The sequence below is a fragment of the Pseudonaja textilis genome, chromosome 2, assembly GCF_049901715.1.
Source record: "Pseudonaja textilis isolate UNSWEBS1 chromosome 2, rPseTex1.2, whole genome shotgun sequence".
In the NCBI taxonomy this organism is placed as follows: Eukaryota; Metazoa; Chordata; class Lepidosauria; order Squamata; family Elapidae; genus Pseudonaja; species Pseudonaja textilis.
Window position 1 is genome coordinate 81,518,568 of NC_141991.1, and position 17,044 is coordinate 81,535,611.

Sequence of the window (17,044 nt, forward strand, 5' to 3'; positions counted from 1 at the left end):
GTCATTTGCAAGCATCTGAGGGAGCTTCCGACAATCAAGTCAATCGGATAGCCAGATTTCCTTAACAACCGCTTAATTCTCTTAAAAACAGTGGCAAAAAAGTTTGTAAATCGGGCACTACTAATTTAACAACTGATTTGTTTAGCAATGGAAACTTGGGGCTCAGTTGTGGTTGTAAGTCAAGGACTAACTTTCCACATTTTTCACCTTGTTTAAGTTAAGAGTTCACTAATGCATTTTACATGCAATTGCCCTTGAAAGTGAATACCAACACATCATATGAGCTGTCCAGGACCCATTTCAAAGATTTGCCACTAAGGACATGGCTTGGGAGCCAGGTGACAGCTTCACTATCTTTTTTTTTTTCAATAAGTAATGAAGTTACTATTTAAATAGGCTTTTCTAGAACAAAGAGTTTAATAGTGCTGCAATTTAAACTGTGCTTTATTTTAATTTTTTTTAATTTTTGTCTTGCCATGGGTTAATTTCATTTTTGTGTTTATATTACATTATTTTGATTATGTCACAAGGCTCTTCAATTTGGGAGTAAAACGGCACAGAAATTAATAGTAATAATAACCTGTTCACCATCGCTGTCTTCACTGCTGCTGAGTTTCAAATCATTTATCAGAACACTAGGGGAGAGAGGGAGATATGGAAGAAACAATTTTGGTAAAAATATTATCAGATACACCATATCATGACACTGTCAAGTTTCCTTTATTATTCAACTGAAATAGTACCCCAAGAATGATAGCAAAGGCTTACAATGTTATAAAAGCCCAATAGTTTTTCTGAAAATGCAAGCATTAATTGTAAAAATTCATACCTCAAAAAACAACATGGTAACTAGCATAAATAAAGTTCAAACTTTGGTTACAATCATGTCTAGATGCTGCAACAGACTACATCTAACCAAAATTTAAAAATCAACCAATAATAAATCAGGAACACATTTATCAGAGACCTGATTTTGTTTCAACAATTATAAGTAACTAGCATCACCAAGGCTATAGATAATTTTACAAAAGATCCCAACTAAAAACTGATACAGTCGATACCAAGCTAAAACCTATTTTTAGATTTACAATTTAGGAACTGTTATAACGTTTTAACTGAATTAAAAGTTATTAACTCATACTTCCTTTTTTCATGCTTTACTTTGAAAATTCAAGACCTGGGATTTGAATGCTTTACATATAACTAAATCTGAACAAAATATATGTATTTTTTAAAAAATCAAGACATTACATTAAATGATAAAAAATAACAAACAATATCTTACTTGGTCTGGTTTGATTCACATCTGGAATAGAAGCAGAAATTGGGTTAAACATTTTCAAGCTAAAAGACTTCAAAGTAAAAATTAATCTTAGATTGAGTGATATTTCATTTACATTCATACTTGATTTCTACACATGCAGCAGAAAAGACACTAAAGGTAAAGAAATGGATTGCGACTGCTGCAGACTGCATACGAGACATGTCAGACAAGATGCCTGCAGCTGGAGGAAGGTGGAGTTTAGAGTCATCGGACTGAGAACTGATTGGAGATTGTGACTCTTGTGGGGAGGTTTCAAACTTTTGCTTTTTACTGGGTCTAATCCCAGAATCTGGCCAGAGTTGGAATTACACCAAGACCTTGCCAATTTGATATGTTTCTAATAAACAGACTTTAAAGAAAGATGGATGCCTTGGATTTTATTTCTGGGGACATATTTTATTTATTTGTTTGTTTGTTTGTTTGTTTGTTTATTTAATATTGCTGCCTATTCCCCCATGGCAACTCCAGACGGCTTACAGAATGTAAAACCATATCTTAATTTAAAAAAAAAACCTAACAAAAAGAATCAAATAAATTAATAAAGTACAATAGATCAAAAATATTACTTGGAACCTTGACATTCAAGCTCTTAATACAAGACACCAATTACCTGCTTCACTCGCATAAGTTCTATGTGGCATGGATAATCAGAAGCAGCATTTGAGAATGTTTCCAAATAACTTTAGGGATGACCAAAATGATCAAGTAAGGTTTTAATAGGACCCCGAAACCTGCTCACCATATTTATGTGGTAAGGGCTCTCCTGTTCAAGCTGGGGAATGATGGAATCATCCCTGCAACTGCATTGCACCTACCGTAATACTGTAATACTTTAAACTATAAAAACCCTGGAGAGGAAGTCTGAGATTGCTATTTAAATGTTGAACCATAAAGTATTAAAACGGTCTGTCTGCCTAATTCTAAGTCTAGAGCAGAAATAGGAAATATCAACTCTACAGTTGTTTGGATTGCCAGGCCAAACTGGGAGGCTTCAACTCCAGAACATCCTTGATAGCACATACAAATGCAGAGCAAGATGAGGAGTAGGAGCAAGGAGGTATCGCGGGGCCTAAAAGGCAATTCAGTAAGGCTATGAGGGTCAGTAAGGATGGATCTAAATAGTACTTAAGTCGTAGACTCCCAGCAAACATCAGGGCAATAGGTTGGCCTGGAAATAAAAAACATCCTATTTCAAACATTTCCATATTGCTGCCAAGTAAACTGAATATGCGTCGAGCCTTACACAATTTTACAATAAATAAAAATTTATTAAATAAAACAAAAAATATGGAAACCTAGGCCCACGGTCATTTCCTGTTCTCCAGGACAGATTCCATTTCTACTCTTTAGGACAGAAAGTGAATTATTTAGAAATAAATATACCTTGGTATAGCAAAATTGAAACAGTATTTGTATAAAATATAACCATTGCTAATTAGTTTATATTCACTCAGAATTATAGCCATACTTACGACTTAGACTGGTGGCCATTAGATGTTTTCAATGAAGGATTGTATCTTTCTGAGTGGAAGAAAAAGAGGATGTAATGGCTTAAAAGTGAACTCCAAAAACATGTGCACTAACCAAATTACATACTTTACAGACTATAACGGCCCAGTCTGACATAGCAAGATTGGACAAGTTTATTATTTTAGGAAAAAAAAACTGTAAATGTGCAACAACCATCACTTGTTCAGGATTTCAATGTAAGCAAAATACAGCACATTAAAGCGCACTATATTAGCAAAATGTTAGATACAGGGAAAGATGGCATAGAGAGGAACCTGGTAAGGAATAAAGAAAGAAGTCAAGGTGTTTGCAAGCCCTGACACTCAACTGCAGACTATATACATGAAGTAGATCAGTCATCAAAGTTATAGAAGAATAGTCTGATATTTCAAATTGCATGCAGCAATACTAGTTAGAATGCTAGTTATAATTATTTTTGACAATTGTTTTTAAAAGAAATTTGTTTTAAAATGGAATCATTCCAATGTCAGAAAATAAAAGAACAGGAAAATTATTTCACAAAGGTCTGCAATAGAAGTTGCCTGCTTTCAATTCTGTCCCAATAAGAAAAAAAAGTATACACAGCTCTGCTGATGCTTATTTTTATTATTTGTGGATATTATAGGATTCATGAATCACTTCTGTAGCTTCAAATATATATCAGATTCAAATATATCATAAAAATACTTAAATTTAGCAATAGAGCAAATGTAAGGAAATGCAAAATTAATTGTAAAAAGCCAAATGTTCTAACCTTACGTCCTGTTAAACAAGCAAGTATACAACTGTAACTGGAAAAATGTATGAGCAACGTGATCCAGTTCTTTCCTCTGCTGAAAGTTCCACCAGATCAGTATTAAATGTTTATTTATCTTTAAAAAAAAACAGCATTCCAAGGGAAATGTGAATGTAAAATATCAAAATGAGTCAAAGAAATAAATTCAATAGAAAGATTAAGCATGTACTTACTTTGATCCCCAGTGCCAAAATTAGATTGCTGAGTTTCCTGTACAAAACAGAAAACTTCTGTTATTAACAGAACATATTAAGAGGAAAAGCTTACAAAATATCATGTACCTTTTACCATTGTGTAGTCCATTGTGTCATTTAAGTAATCATAAATGCAAAGTTTGTATATGGAAAAAGTATGGGTAATCCTTGACTTACAAAGGCCCTTAGGACCAGAATTTCTGATGCTAAATCCAATCCTGGCAGTCTTGACCGCCATTATTAACCAAAGCCCAAGATTGTTAGGCAAGGCAACTCCCTGCTGACTTCCCATAACCAAAGTCATTGGGAAAGCCGAGACAAAGTTGTAAGCGCCAAGCCAACAAGCAGACAAGTGGCTACTGCCAAGTGGGGGTAGGATGCACAAGGGTATGCATAAGAGGCCTCGCATGGTTCAGGAAAGGTGTGTAAGAGCTACATCACGAGTTGTAGAAGGTGCGCAGGGATGCATGCTGGGGAGCTTTTGATGGGGATTGAGGAGTGTGCAGGTTGGGGAGGATGTATGAGGATGCAATGTATGTCAGGAACAGTGCACAAGCAGCTGTTGTGGTTCACCAGCAGCAGGTACGGATGGCTGAGGTCTCGGAGAGTGAGGACTCAGATGAGGGGCCTGCGTGTGAGGCAGGGATGCGGCCAGGACCATCAGGGAGTGGAATGCTGCCTTCGGAGATTGTGGAGGCTGGCAGCAGTGAGGAAGAGGCCCCCGAGGAGCCTGTGCCCAGTGTGCATGTGCATAGGGCTGCTCGAAGGAAAGAGCAGTTGCAGCAGCATGGGCGACTCGGGAGTAAGGCTGCAAGGTAATGGCCCCTCCCTCAAGAGATAAAAGCCTGCTGAGAAAACAGAGCTCTTTGCAGGAAGCAAAGAAGTTTTTGCACTCAAGCCTTGTTCGGAATATCTTGTTTGGTGTTTGGAGACTCTTTGTGTATGAACTATTTCTTAGTAACTTTATCTAGTGTTCTTGGCAGCCTTGCACCACCTTGGCAGGGCTCATTCTTATCAGAGATAATTAGTTTGAAACAGCCTTTTAACTGTGAAGGAACAGAATTTGTAAAGAATCATTCAAAGGTTTTTCTGTTACCTCTGTTTCGTGTTTATTTCCTTGGAACAAGGTTTGGGTCAGAACAGCAGCCAACATGAGCACAAAAAGGTTGGGGGAGGGTGCATGGGTGGGGAAGACTTGCCCCAGTGACCTGTGACCTTCTCTGCTGGCTTCCCCAATGACTTTCTGAGGAAGCCAGCAGGGAAGGTTGCAAATGGCAATCACATGATCACAGAGTGCTGCAACTGCTCATAGGTGTGAACCAATTGCCAAGTGTTGAGAAGCAGGACCCTGGGAATGCTGGGATAGGCAGAACTCAAAGAACTGATGGTAATCATCATTTGTTCAGCACCATCATAATTTTGAACAGTTGCTAACCAAATGGTGAAGTCGAGGACTACCTAAAATACAGCCCTACATTTATCACTACCTCGAATTCTGAAATTTGGATCAGATGCATCAGATCAGCTGCAGATGATTACATTTTTAGAGATCTGAGAGAAAACAGTCTTATTTAAATTTTAGGTATTTAGTTTGATATTTCCCTTGTTTATCATGCCTACATCAAACAAACTCTCTGAGATCTTCAGAAAGGTTATAGATGACAGTGAGTTGAAGTGATTTAAAAAGATTGCCAAACAATGGGACATAAATCATTTCATTGTCCAGAAGATTATCTACAAATGGGGAAAATTTCAAACAACTGCCAACTTTCTCTGGGCAAGCTATTCCAGCACATCAAGCCCAAGAGCAGTAGGCAAGATCTCGGCAAGAACATCAGGCAAGGCTCATAAACACCAAAGGAAAAAACCAGGACTTCTGAAACAATGTGCTTTAGAAAGATGAGGTAAAGATGGGAGTTTTTGGTCACAGTAACAGAAAACGTGTTGGCAAAAACCAAAGACAGCATTTCATCAGAAGAATCTGATACCAACTATAAAGCAGGATAGGAAAAATTTAAGAGCTTAGAGTTGCTTTTCTGTATCAAGGCCTGGGCATCTCACCATCATATGAATTCTCCATTGTACCAAAGAATGCTTGAAGATGATGCAAGCCCATCTGCCAGAAGATTTGAAACTCAACCTTGCAGTATGACAATGACCCTAAACATTCCACTTTTGTTATTTTATTTTATTTTATTATTATTTTGTTATTCTATCAACAAATGGCTGGAGAGGAAACGGCGTGTTCTGGATTGACCAAGTCAAAACTCAGATCTAAATCCCATCAAGATGCTATGGGATGATTTCAAATGGGGTGTGCATGCAAGAAGCCCCTCAAAACATTGCACAGCTGATAAAATTCTTCCCAGTCAGTGTCTGAGACTGGTATATCTAATATAAGAAATGTCTACTGAAGTTGCTTCTGCCAAAACTTATTTGCTTTTTCCACAGAATGTAATCTGTTTTAGAAACACTAGTTTGGTAGCTGATGTGCTTTTAGATCTGGATGTACTTCTACATACTTGGATAACAGCTTGCACCTAGTGTGGTTTGAACACCTTTAGTGGAAATTATATGAAAATGCAGCTTCATCATTCTGTCTTCTTGGGATTTCAATATTAATTCAATATTAATATTTCATTGGTATCTCCATAATGTTCAGAAAATTATAGCTAGTGAAGAACACAGATGAATAATGTTGACATGTTATAGTGCATTTATTTCATATATTCACAATTTCTGTCAACTTTTGTCCCATTGAATGCTCCATAAAATTAACCTACTAGTTATTATTAATTGGTTTCTAACTCATACCAGAAAATTCTCAAACACAAGTTTTGCTTCTATAAACAATGCACATTGAAAAATATTTGCCTAAATGCTTTAAATCATCATTTCTTCCACTCAAACTACTGAGTTATTAGTTGCTATTAAACACAGGCAAATTTGTTATCTAGAAATGTTTGTGCAGGTGGTTTTTCATTTTGTCATTTTTCTATTCAATTTTTGAGCAGGGAAACATTAAACCACATCAAAACAATTTTGTGCTATATAAAACATTTAGTATCTTCAGAAATTCTGCCTAACTAACTAAGAAGGTATTCAGGATATGCAAATGTCTAGGTAATTGGCTATAAATCTTCAAGTTTTTCCAAGCAGAAATTATTTGAAAATAGAAACATTTTTTAAAGTTGTTGAATTAAAGAATATTGAGAAAGGAAATAAAAATTTCATGAGAAATTGCCATAATTGCAGATAAAAGTTTTTTTTTAGCATATGGCTACCACTGCCAGTCTATTAGATTCTCTGATTTTGCCCAGTGCAACAATGTTTTGTTAATTGTCATAGTTTTGGATATTTTTTCTTTAGAATAAACTGTCACATGCTTGTTAGTACAGTACATGCTTATTAGAAATCTAGCACTGCACCATTTACACTGGATTGTCTATAGGAGTAGTAAGACCCTTTGAAGGCAATGAAGCGCCATGTCAGAAAACAACACAACAAGCTTCCAGGCAGGATTCCAGTTATGAATAATTGATATTATTTAATATGTAGAATATATTAAAAAGATGTTTACCTACAGGTGAAATAATAGTGCATAATATTGTAACATCAAAACAATTACACAAGAAAGAGAAGTTTCAAGGCCACAAAATAAGCAAAGTGTTGAGTTGAAATAAACAGATTTTGAAAATCATGCTTCAGAAAATATTGTTTCCTCGTCCTAGGCTTATTTGATTTCTAACAACAGAAACTTGTAATATTTATAGCATTGTTCATTTACCTTTGTTGGGAATGGAAACTTTGAAGGTTCAGTTTTGCAGGGTGTGTGTATTGCAGTAAGTGGCGGTGGCCAAATATGGGTCATCTCCTGTTGTGAACAGAAACCCAAAACATTAGAAAAATTCTTTAAAAATACACTGAAACATTCTGTTTCAGTACAATACAATTTAACTACATACCTACAGGACACTATGAGTGTCACTCAATCATTTTCTAGACATGTTTCTCAACCTTAGCAAGTTTAAGGTATGTGGACTTCAACTCCCAGAATTCCCCACCCAACATGGCTGGCTGGGGATTTCTGGGAGTTGAAGTCCACATGTCTTAAATTTGCAAAGGTTGAAAAACACTGTTCTAGATTCACCTTAAACTCTTTCCTAATGATAATCACCCAATTCCCTTTCACTTCTCAACTTCCCAACTATGGAGCTATAAGTATAGAAGAATCTATTCTGGACATTTAAAAGTAGAGTAATTGAATGGATATTGAATGGAAAGTATCCATTTACCAACTGATTACATTTTTGTCATCTCAGTCAATGAAGATCTCTAGGTATTGGATTTATTGCCTAAATAAAGTTGAGGCTGAATTGATAAAATGGAGATACTGTATTGGTATTTCCATGTTTGAAAAATAAGTACAACTCATTCTAGTTAGAGCTACATTCTTATCATGAAATAAGTTATTAAATTTGTATGCTGACTAATTCTCCACAACTCTGAGCAGTGCACAACAGCAAACAAAGAAATTACTATAAAGCCAATAAAACTTAAAAGGTAAAAATGGCAAAGACAAGTAAAATGAGATAATTTTTTTGCGAGAATTCACTAAAGGCTCAAGTGGCTTCAGGACAGCAGAATGCTTTAAATAAATTTCAACTGGTTTCCAAGTGTTTCTGGAATGATCTGACAATGATAATCCAGTTCAGTTTTCGGACTGGGCTTCTATTTGTTACTGTCTGTCCCTTGATGATGACCTCAAAACCTTAATGCAGAATGCAGCAGCTACAACTGGTACAATTAAATGGGATCAATATAACATTTCATTTAAAGATTAGACCACCTGTCTATTCTCAACCCATCCGAAGATGCTTATGTTTGCCTTTAATTCCATAATTTGCTTGGCAAACAAGTATACAAAAGATCACTTCTTCCTATATCAATACTAAGATCTTTAGGGGAAACTTTTCTCTGGATATTGTGTATGTGTGTGTGTGTGTGTGTGCATGTGTGCGTGCACGCGAAAGGGTCATTCACAATGGCACCTGTTCTTTGAATGTTTTAGTTGCAGAAACCTGCCTGGCTAACTAACATTGCTACTTGGCACTAATCAAAATACAATTTGCTTAGTAATTTTAAAATATTTAAGCATTATGTTCATTGTCTTTTAACTATTTTAATGAAGATTGTGTTTACCTTGTGTGTTTTTTTTTTCAATTGGAATTAGTATTTTTGGTATAACTTAATGGTGCTAAAATATCAGCGGGCTCATAAATGATAATATGAATTCTGCAGTGTTATTCTTTCTTTACCAGCTGTCAAAATGCTCATTGAGAATTTAAAACTGACCTTTTCAGGATAAAGGAGAATTAATTAACATCATTAATATCCGTTCCAGCGAAATGCTCCTTGTGAATTTTGCTTTCTACTTTTCTCTTAATATAGGAATATGCTTTTTTTTTCTATAATTTTTAAAATTATACCTGAAACTTAAATAACTTTTAAATATTTTAAATAATTAATCCAGTAAACAATAATAGCCAAGGTAAATGTATAACTTACTTTTAGAATCTCATCCACACTGTTCATATCACCAGATGCTGAAGCCTATAAATCAATATTGAAAATTTAACTGAACTACATGTCGATATGTTAACATCTCCAAAACTTACAGCACTAGCTAAAATGTCTAACATCTTCACACGGTACAGGTAAGTCTTTGACTTAGAACCACTGGTTTGTTGAACGTTCGACATTACAACAGCACTGAAAAAAGACTGCTCCTCATATTTATGACCTCATATTTATGACTGAATCCCCAGTCATGAATGGTTGCAGTTTTGGGCTCATTTGATCAACATTTGCCACCTTCCCAATGGGCTTCCAAAAAGCAAGGTCAACGGGGGAAACCAGATTCACTTCACAATCACACAACTCACTTAACAATTGCAGTGCTTCGCTTAACAACTGCTGGTCCCAACTGTGTTCATAAGTCAAGGACTATTGTAAAGAGCTTTTGTGGGTTAAAATTTCTATACATTTTATAAAGCAGTCAAGTTTTCAACTCAATTAGGTACTTTCATCTAATAACTGTGATCTTCTAGCAGTAATTTGGATTCAACTCACCAAGCAACTAATAAATTATGATTAAACCTTATACTTTAGCTCATTTAATATAACAAGGTTGTCAAACTTAGCTGTTTGCATTTCAAATTATCAGACCCAATTATCAACACAACAAAAAACACTGCCATGTACTACAGCTGACTAGTGCCTTAATGCTAAATTAATAATAATATGCAGACTGGAGTTCAGAACTAATATTTTAATAGTTATGGATTTTAGTGTATTTAATGGACTTTATATGAAAATGTGCATGCTGTATATTCTTAGCAACTTTCTTAATGCTAGTTTATATTTACAGAACATCAGAGGTAATCATGGTTCTGACTGGTATAACCATCATTTTTTAAAGACAACTTACATCAAGTGGTTGAGAAGGAATTTTCAGCTTTGTTAAATGTACTTTGCTACTAGGTTTCAGTTCATTCATATTGTTGCTATGAGTCTGGCTACTGTAGTGTTCAGAAGATAACTTTGGTTCCATTGATTCCTGACCATCCATAGGTCTTACATAGGCCGTAGGCTTCTGCAACATTGTACTTGACTTTGACATAAGCGAAGGAGGAAACGACTGACTACCACTAGAAAAAGACGGTACACGGGAAGGTGAGTCCCAATTGGTATCTGGGTCTCGTGGAGATTTGGATCGCTGATGTTCTTTACCGTGATGGTCATTTCCATGAGATCTGGAATGGCTGGGGTTCAGAGAAGAAACAACAGGTGTTTTTCCAGGACTGGAAGAATGGGATTTTGAATGTTCTGATCCATGCTGGGTTTTTTTGCGGCTACTGCTGCTTCCACCACTGCTATATGAGTCACGATCATGCCTCTGTCCGCTATTGCTAGTGCTGTTGCCACTGTTGCGTTGACTACTATGTCCACTCTGTAAACCTGAGGACCGTTTCTGTGACTGGGAAGAAGTGCTAGGCGCTGGGCCTACAGGCGTCCATTTGCTGCTCTGATGAGAGCCAGTATTGTGTCTCTGATCACCAAAGAAACTTTGGTTTGATTTGTCATCGGTTGCTGATGGACCTGTTGGTTTGGGAATTCTAACAAGTTTCTGGAGAGACTGGTCACCTATAAGTTCCGTCATTTCATCATAGTTTCCAAGCATGCTTTGGATACGGCTAGACAATTTATCTTCTTTGCTGGTCTGTATGAAGAATGAGTAAAATGAATAAAAAAAGATGCATACTGTTACAGTATTAAAATATACAGAAAAATAATACATAATTATTACCCAGAAATATAATCAAAATTCCTTTGATTTTTAAACTATATTTGTTATTTGAAAAAGTTGGCTTTGTACCAGGTGTGCCACATTTGGTGAAATACACATGGAGGTGGAGATTGCAAAGACTTTATTCTACACAGAACAAGAACACAGGGGCATCACTCTGTAGGCCTATGCAAAGGCCACTGCATCAACAGTACAGTTTTTATAGTTATTTTTTCAAAAGCTCAACTTATGCCCGTTCCTTTTAGGTCATCTTATCCATGTTACCTGAGTTCAGCCAATATTGCTCAGCTAGCATCAGCATTATCTAGCAGCAATCAGCACCTCTGTCCCTAATTTCTAGTGACAATTAGCACATTATACCATAATTAGTACATTGCCCCTTGGTTCCTATTTCCCAAGACACTGCCTTGTCCTATGATATGTTTGGGGTTTCATTTGAGCAAGCATTCTTGACCATTCTTGCAGGCTACTAAATACGAAGGCCTGCCTATATGCTTCTGAATATAAAGGTATTAGGGAAGGGGCCTTTTAGCTTTTCCATGACACTCACGGCAAACAGAGTTTTTTTTATTTTCAGGGAAATACAGAAAATAAAGAAGAAGTTGTATAAATTTGAAAGACAGATTGCTGGTAAAACTGAAAGCAAAAAGTTTTTGGATATATATAGGCTCCGAAAACCCAGCAACGAAAAAGCTTTCTTCGCTATGCATATTATTTGGGAACTACGATTTTCATCAAACTGAGTATGCTTATCAAAATTATTTTATTTCTATAATAAAAATATTCAGCATCTTGATTTCTTATTTCAAAAGTGCACCATCTCTTCTAGCTTTTTAAAATGTGGTTTTTGTAAACATGCCTTTACCTCTAGGAAACTTTAAAAAATCATTTCAATCTTGCAATATAAATTTACGGCAGAAACTTGAAACCCTATTTTTAAAGAAACTGATAACCTGTCCTCCTAGCTAGAGGAACTGCCACTTGTAACATATAAAGAGCTTTGTTCACAGTGTTGAATGACTGACGGACTAAGCAAAAGTGCAGAAGAGGAACTTTCTTTTTCTAGAGATCTGTATCTCTCTTCTTTGAAATCAAGGCAGGGCATAAACCATATAAGGCATTCTCAACACTGAAGGGTTACTTCCCAACAACCAGTGAGCCTTCCAGTGCTGCTATACTTTCATACCTAAGTTTCTGGATGAGTTTATACACGGATGGTGAAAATAGGAAGACATAGCATTCCCACTCCAACCTTGAAGGCCAAAAAAAAGATACTGAATTTGTGGCACTATTTCAATAATATGAGGGAGTCAAGTGGTTTTAAAAGTGAGAATAGAACAGTCCACTTCCCATGATGCCTCCCACTGTCATTTCCATACTTGTTTGAGGGGAAAAATTAATGGTATATTATATCACTAAAAACTGATCATTTTGTAAGGCAATGTTGGAAAGCCTGGAATACCAGACCATAGAATGGTATAGATCTCATAAAGAGAATGGAAAAAACCAACAAACTGTCAATCTTTGCATAGAAGATGGTTTTGTATTTTGCATAGAAAGATATAAATGCCTGTGTTAGAAGAAAACAGATTTTTTAAAAATCATATTCAGAACTTAAATCTTTAAAAACAAATTAGACTTTGGAGTAATTAAACTAAAGAACCAACACAAGTTAACTGAATAAAATAAATATATAAAGAAATAGAATCTCTCTCAAAGGACAGAAATATAACAATTTCTGCAACTAAATCATTACCTATACAGTTAGGAAGGTAAATTAATAAAGCTAGCCAGCAGATAAAGCTTTTTACACTAAAAATTCAAATCCAGATACATTTATATGTGCCTTATATTGCATTGCCAATTGTCTCCAATTGTTTCTTTCCATTTAGTACACTCTGGCAGAATGTTCTGAACACCTATTAAATATTGCCATCTTGCATAATTGAGGTGGTTTGCTTTCTCTGTTGTGGCCCCATCCTCTAGAACAGCACTCCCACTCCCCCAAATAATGACTGTACTCTCTCTTTTAGTTTATTTTATTTATGTATTTCCCACATTTATTATTTTTATTGTATTTTGGGGGCCCTCATTCTGTTTGATTTATGTTATTTTTAAGATTGGTTTATTCTTATATGTTTTTGTTTTTATTGTTTCATATGCCATCCAGAGTCAGTGGAGTTGTCCAACTGTGACAAATTTGAATAAATAAATTTCACTGCACTGTTTAATGCAGATGTTATCTTACTCTTAATTTTCACCACATGTATTTGCCTTCCTGTACTGAGAATGTTATTGAAATCAAAGATGACTGAAAAATAAGTGGGAAACTTTTCCTTCATTCTTGTTTTTTATTTCCCTCTATCTTTTAAAAATATTTAAATACTACATATTTAATATTGAAATACACATAGTACCTTTAATAAGGGGACAAGGAAAGCAACAACATATTTTCTACTCCTTTAAAGCACAAATAAAAAATGACAGTTTATGCTTACATAATGTATGCTCTCATTATCAGGAAAATAACGTAACTGCATGAAAGAAACACGTTTTGCAGCATCAAAGTGAATCTCTTATATACAAACAGCCAAGCACTAGAAATATCAAGCCCTAACAATTACCTTTCATCTATAGAAAACATTCTCCGCAAATGTCAGTAATGCTACTGTCTTGAATCACTCTTTTGCTACAAGGCAAGAGTACATTGTAACAATTATCTCTGCAAGTAATGTTAACCATAATTCTATTCTACCAATTCATATTTAGACAGTTTGGTGGGTCAAGTGGTTTGAGCTGTCAGTGCTGGGATATTAATAAAAGAATGTTGACATGAACGAGCTTTTATTATTCCTAACAATCATAACATTTCATTAATAGGTCTATCAAGTTTTTTAAAAATAATGTTAAGTTTACAAAACATCTTTTTTCCTCTGTATTTTTATCTAGAGTGTAAAGTTCAAATTCTTATTTTCATGTTTCTAGAATACCGATGCTATTACAGTATACACTACATTTACTTAGAAAGTTCATCACAGTACTCAATTTACAGGAAAAAAAAATCTGTCGTGTGATCATTAAGAAAAACAACAAACCTCATGCACTTACAACTTTATATGGTTCAGCAAAAAGAGGAGAACTAGGTGGGAAGGCTTCTTCACCCTGTTGAATTTCTTGATTACGCCTCTCTCTTTCTTTAATACGCAGCGCATTCCGATCTTCACGGTTCATGTTGCTATAAAGGAAAACAATGTAAATTTTGTGATGGGGCACAGAAAGTAAATGATTCTGCTTTTTATACCTTGACTGTCCGTGGCTTTGCTCTCTCTTTACAAAAAAATATTTTAATGCACATTGTTTCTAAACTAGAAGTGCCTAAACATCAGAAATCGTCTTATGCATACATACTGACAAAACCTAGCCATTTACTTTCGTAAGAAAAGTTATGCTGCATTCTTTAAATAAACTATTAAACATATTGTCTAATTTTTTTAAAATTACAGTGTTACCTCGGTACTTGACTGCTTTGAAACTCACTGAATTTGGTACTCGATGCATTTTGACGCAAAAATTTTGTCCTGGTACTCGTCATTTGTTGGGTACTCGACCCGCAAGCTAGAACTTGTTGATGTCAATTGCCTCGTGCCCTTTCAGCTGAAACAAAGGGTCACGCATTAGTCAGGTGGTTTGGCTTGGTACTCATTTTTAGTACTCTTTGCATCTCCTAGAACCAATTAATGATGAGTACTGAGATACCACTGTAATTTTTATTGCTTTTCAATTAATCAAACGTAAGAATGATAATGATACATTGTCAAAAAAAAAAACCCTCCACATTAAAATGTTCTAATAAGTGAAAAAAATGACACACAAAAAAACCTCCACATTAAAATGTTCTAATAATAAGTGAAAAAAATGACACATATATCATTATAACAATAAATAATTCTATATACTTGTCAAATGCAAATATTATCCAAATATGTAAATATTTCTAACACATTTATAGATGTATTATGTATAAATGATATATCTATACATATTTCATTATGCTTGTCCTTACAGAGTCTACATCTAGAGACAATCCACTTATAGGTGACAAGAGCAATCAGGCTGTCAGGATTCTGGCAGTTACCCCAATTCAATGAATACCTTTAATTCATTGAAAGAAAGGGGCCATAAATTTATAATTCCAATGCTGCAATATCAGTATTTTGACCATAGCAAAGATGCAGAGAATCCATTGACACTGTCCACTTGTCAACTTCCATGTACTAAGTGTGCAGCTTAAGACAGTAATACTCTCTGAGAATTGAGAGAATATTTTCTCCCAAATCTTGGGAAATGAGATCATTGTAAAACATGTGATTTAAAGAAGCATTATCCTTATTACACTTCCTACAAAATTCCAGTTTTGACAGTCCTTTTCTATACAAACATAATGGAATCTAGTCAATTCTAAATATTATTTTTGTTGTATAAGTAAATGCATTGTCTAATTTAACATTTAAAAAGTTATTTTTAAAAAAATAATTGAGGAATTCTGAGTAAAGTACAGGTAGCCCATGGCTTATGTCCATTTATTCAGTGACTTTTCAAACTTGTGACAATGCTGATCAGTGGTACTTATGACTAGTCCTCAGAACTCCAGCTGTTGCAGTGTTTCCATGATCATAATTTACAACTTTCCTTGCTGGCTTCTGAGAAGCAAAGTCAATGGAGAAGCCATCAAGAAGTCAGAAGTCACAGTCACATAAGATCCTTTCTTAATGATGGCAACTGGGACTGCCTAAACTGCTGTTGCTGAATAGCATGGTCACATGACATTGTGTTCTACGACTGTGTCACTTAATGATGGCAATTCCAGTTCCAATTGCTGTTGTAAACACTGCCTGTATTTTATTCAAAATTCTTACCAGCAAGAGCTATGTTTCTTCATTCTTACATACAAAATCTGTAGTCCCCCACTCCCTCTGTCAGTCTTCTTAGAATGCTCCACAGAATGTCTCTTATTTTACTCTTCATATGCTCTCTAAAAAGGATTTGTTTGTACTCTAAATCCATATTTTAGTAAATAGCTCCAAAGTTATAGCAACCTGTAAAACACCTAACTTTCTCACAAAATAAATTTGAATTTAATGTTATATACTGTCAACTAGCTTTTGATGAAGTAAATGTTACTGTGAATATATGATATAGGTATTTCCTTGGATAATGTTAAGAAATTCTATTTGAACTGTTAGCTCCTTTTTGGTTTGTAACAACCAGAAACTGCATTTTATCCAAAATGATCCAAGTAGTACTGTGCTTATTTACAAGATTATGCATTTGCAAAATAAGATCAAACTTCAATGTTTATATTAAACAGCACGTAAAATGTGACTAGAAGGCATGAAGACTAATAGCTAGATACAAAACAGCTATTAATCTAAACAAATATAGAAACAAAATATGTGAGAAGGATATTAATGTTCCCTTGGGTAATCAAATATATTTCAAGAGAAGAGTATAAATAACAAAGATCATTCTCCAAAATGTTAAAAATAAAGTTAGGTTCATTATCAGCCACCCCAACCTCAGAGAATAATACAGTACAGTTAGTCCTTGACTTGAAACTGGTTACTTAATAACCGGTTGAAATTATGATGGATCTCCCCAGAGCTACTTATGATTCGTTTTCAAAGTTACGAAAGCTGTACCTCCACTCCATAGTCATTTGATCACATTTTGGGCACTTGGCAATTTATTCACCCTTACAACTGTTTGACTGCAATTTGCAGGTTTCTTGCTGGTTTCTGGAGTTTACTTTTGGTTTCAGGCAAAAAATGCTCATTGGGGAAAATGAATTTGCT

General features: G+C 35.1%; 1 protein-coding gene across 19 annotated transcripts in view; it reads right to left on the bottom strand.

Moving 5' to 3' along the window:
* The window catches only part of AFF4 (ALF transcription elongation factor 4), a 50,633-nt gene that overhangs the window by 18,189 nt on the left and 15,400 nt on the right, over positions 1–17,044 (bottom strand). For 3 of the 19 annotated variants that reach the window (XM_087924449.1, XM_087924446.1, XM_087924447.1), the window contains 9 exons: positions 14,730–14,846; positions 14,301–14,427; positions 10,314–11,105; positions 9,392–9,436; positions 7,611–7,697; positions 3,803–3,839; positions 2,797–2,845; positions 1,286–1,306; positions 581–635 (listed from right to left, as the gene is read on the bottom strand). In XM_087924449.1, coding sequence (XP_087780575.1) covers positions 581–635; positions 1,286–1,306; positions 2,797–2,845; positions 3,803–3,839; positions 7,611–7,697; positions 9,392–9,436; positions 10,314–11,105; positions 14,301–14,423 — 1,209 coding nt within the window. In that variant the 5' untranslated portion in view covers positions 14,424–14,427; positions 14,730–14,846. Of the gene's footprint in view, positions 1–580; positions 636–1,285; positions 1,307–2,796; positions 2,846–3,802; positions 3,840–7,610; positions 7,698–9,391; positions 9,437–10,313; positions 11,106–13,816; positions 13,882–14,287; positions 14,428–14,701; positions 14,847–17,044 lie in introns of all 19 variants that reach the window. The other 16 variants (XM_026696433.2, XM_087924443.1, XM_087924444.1 and 13 more) reach the window with 8 other exon arrangements.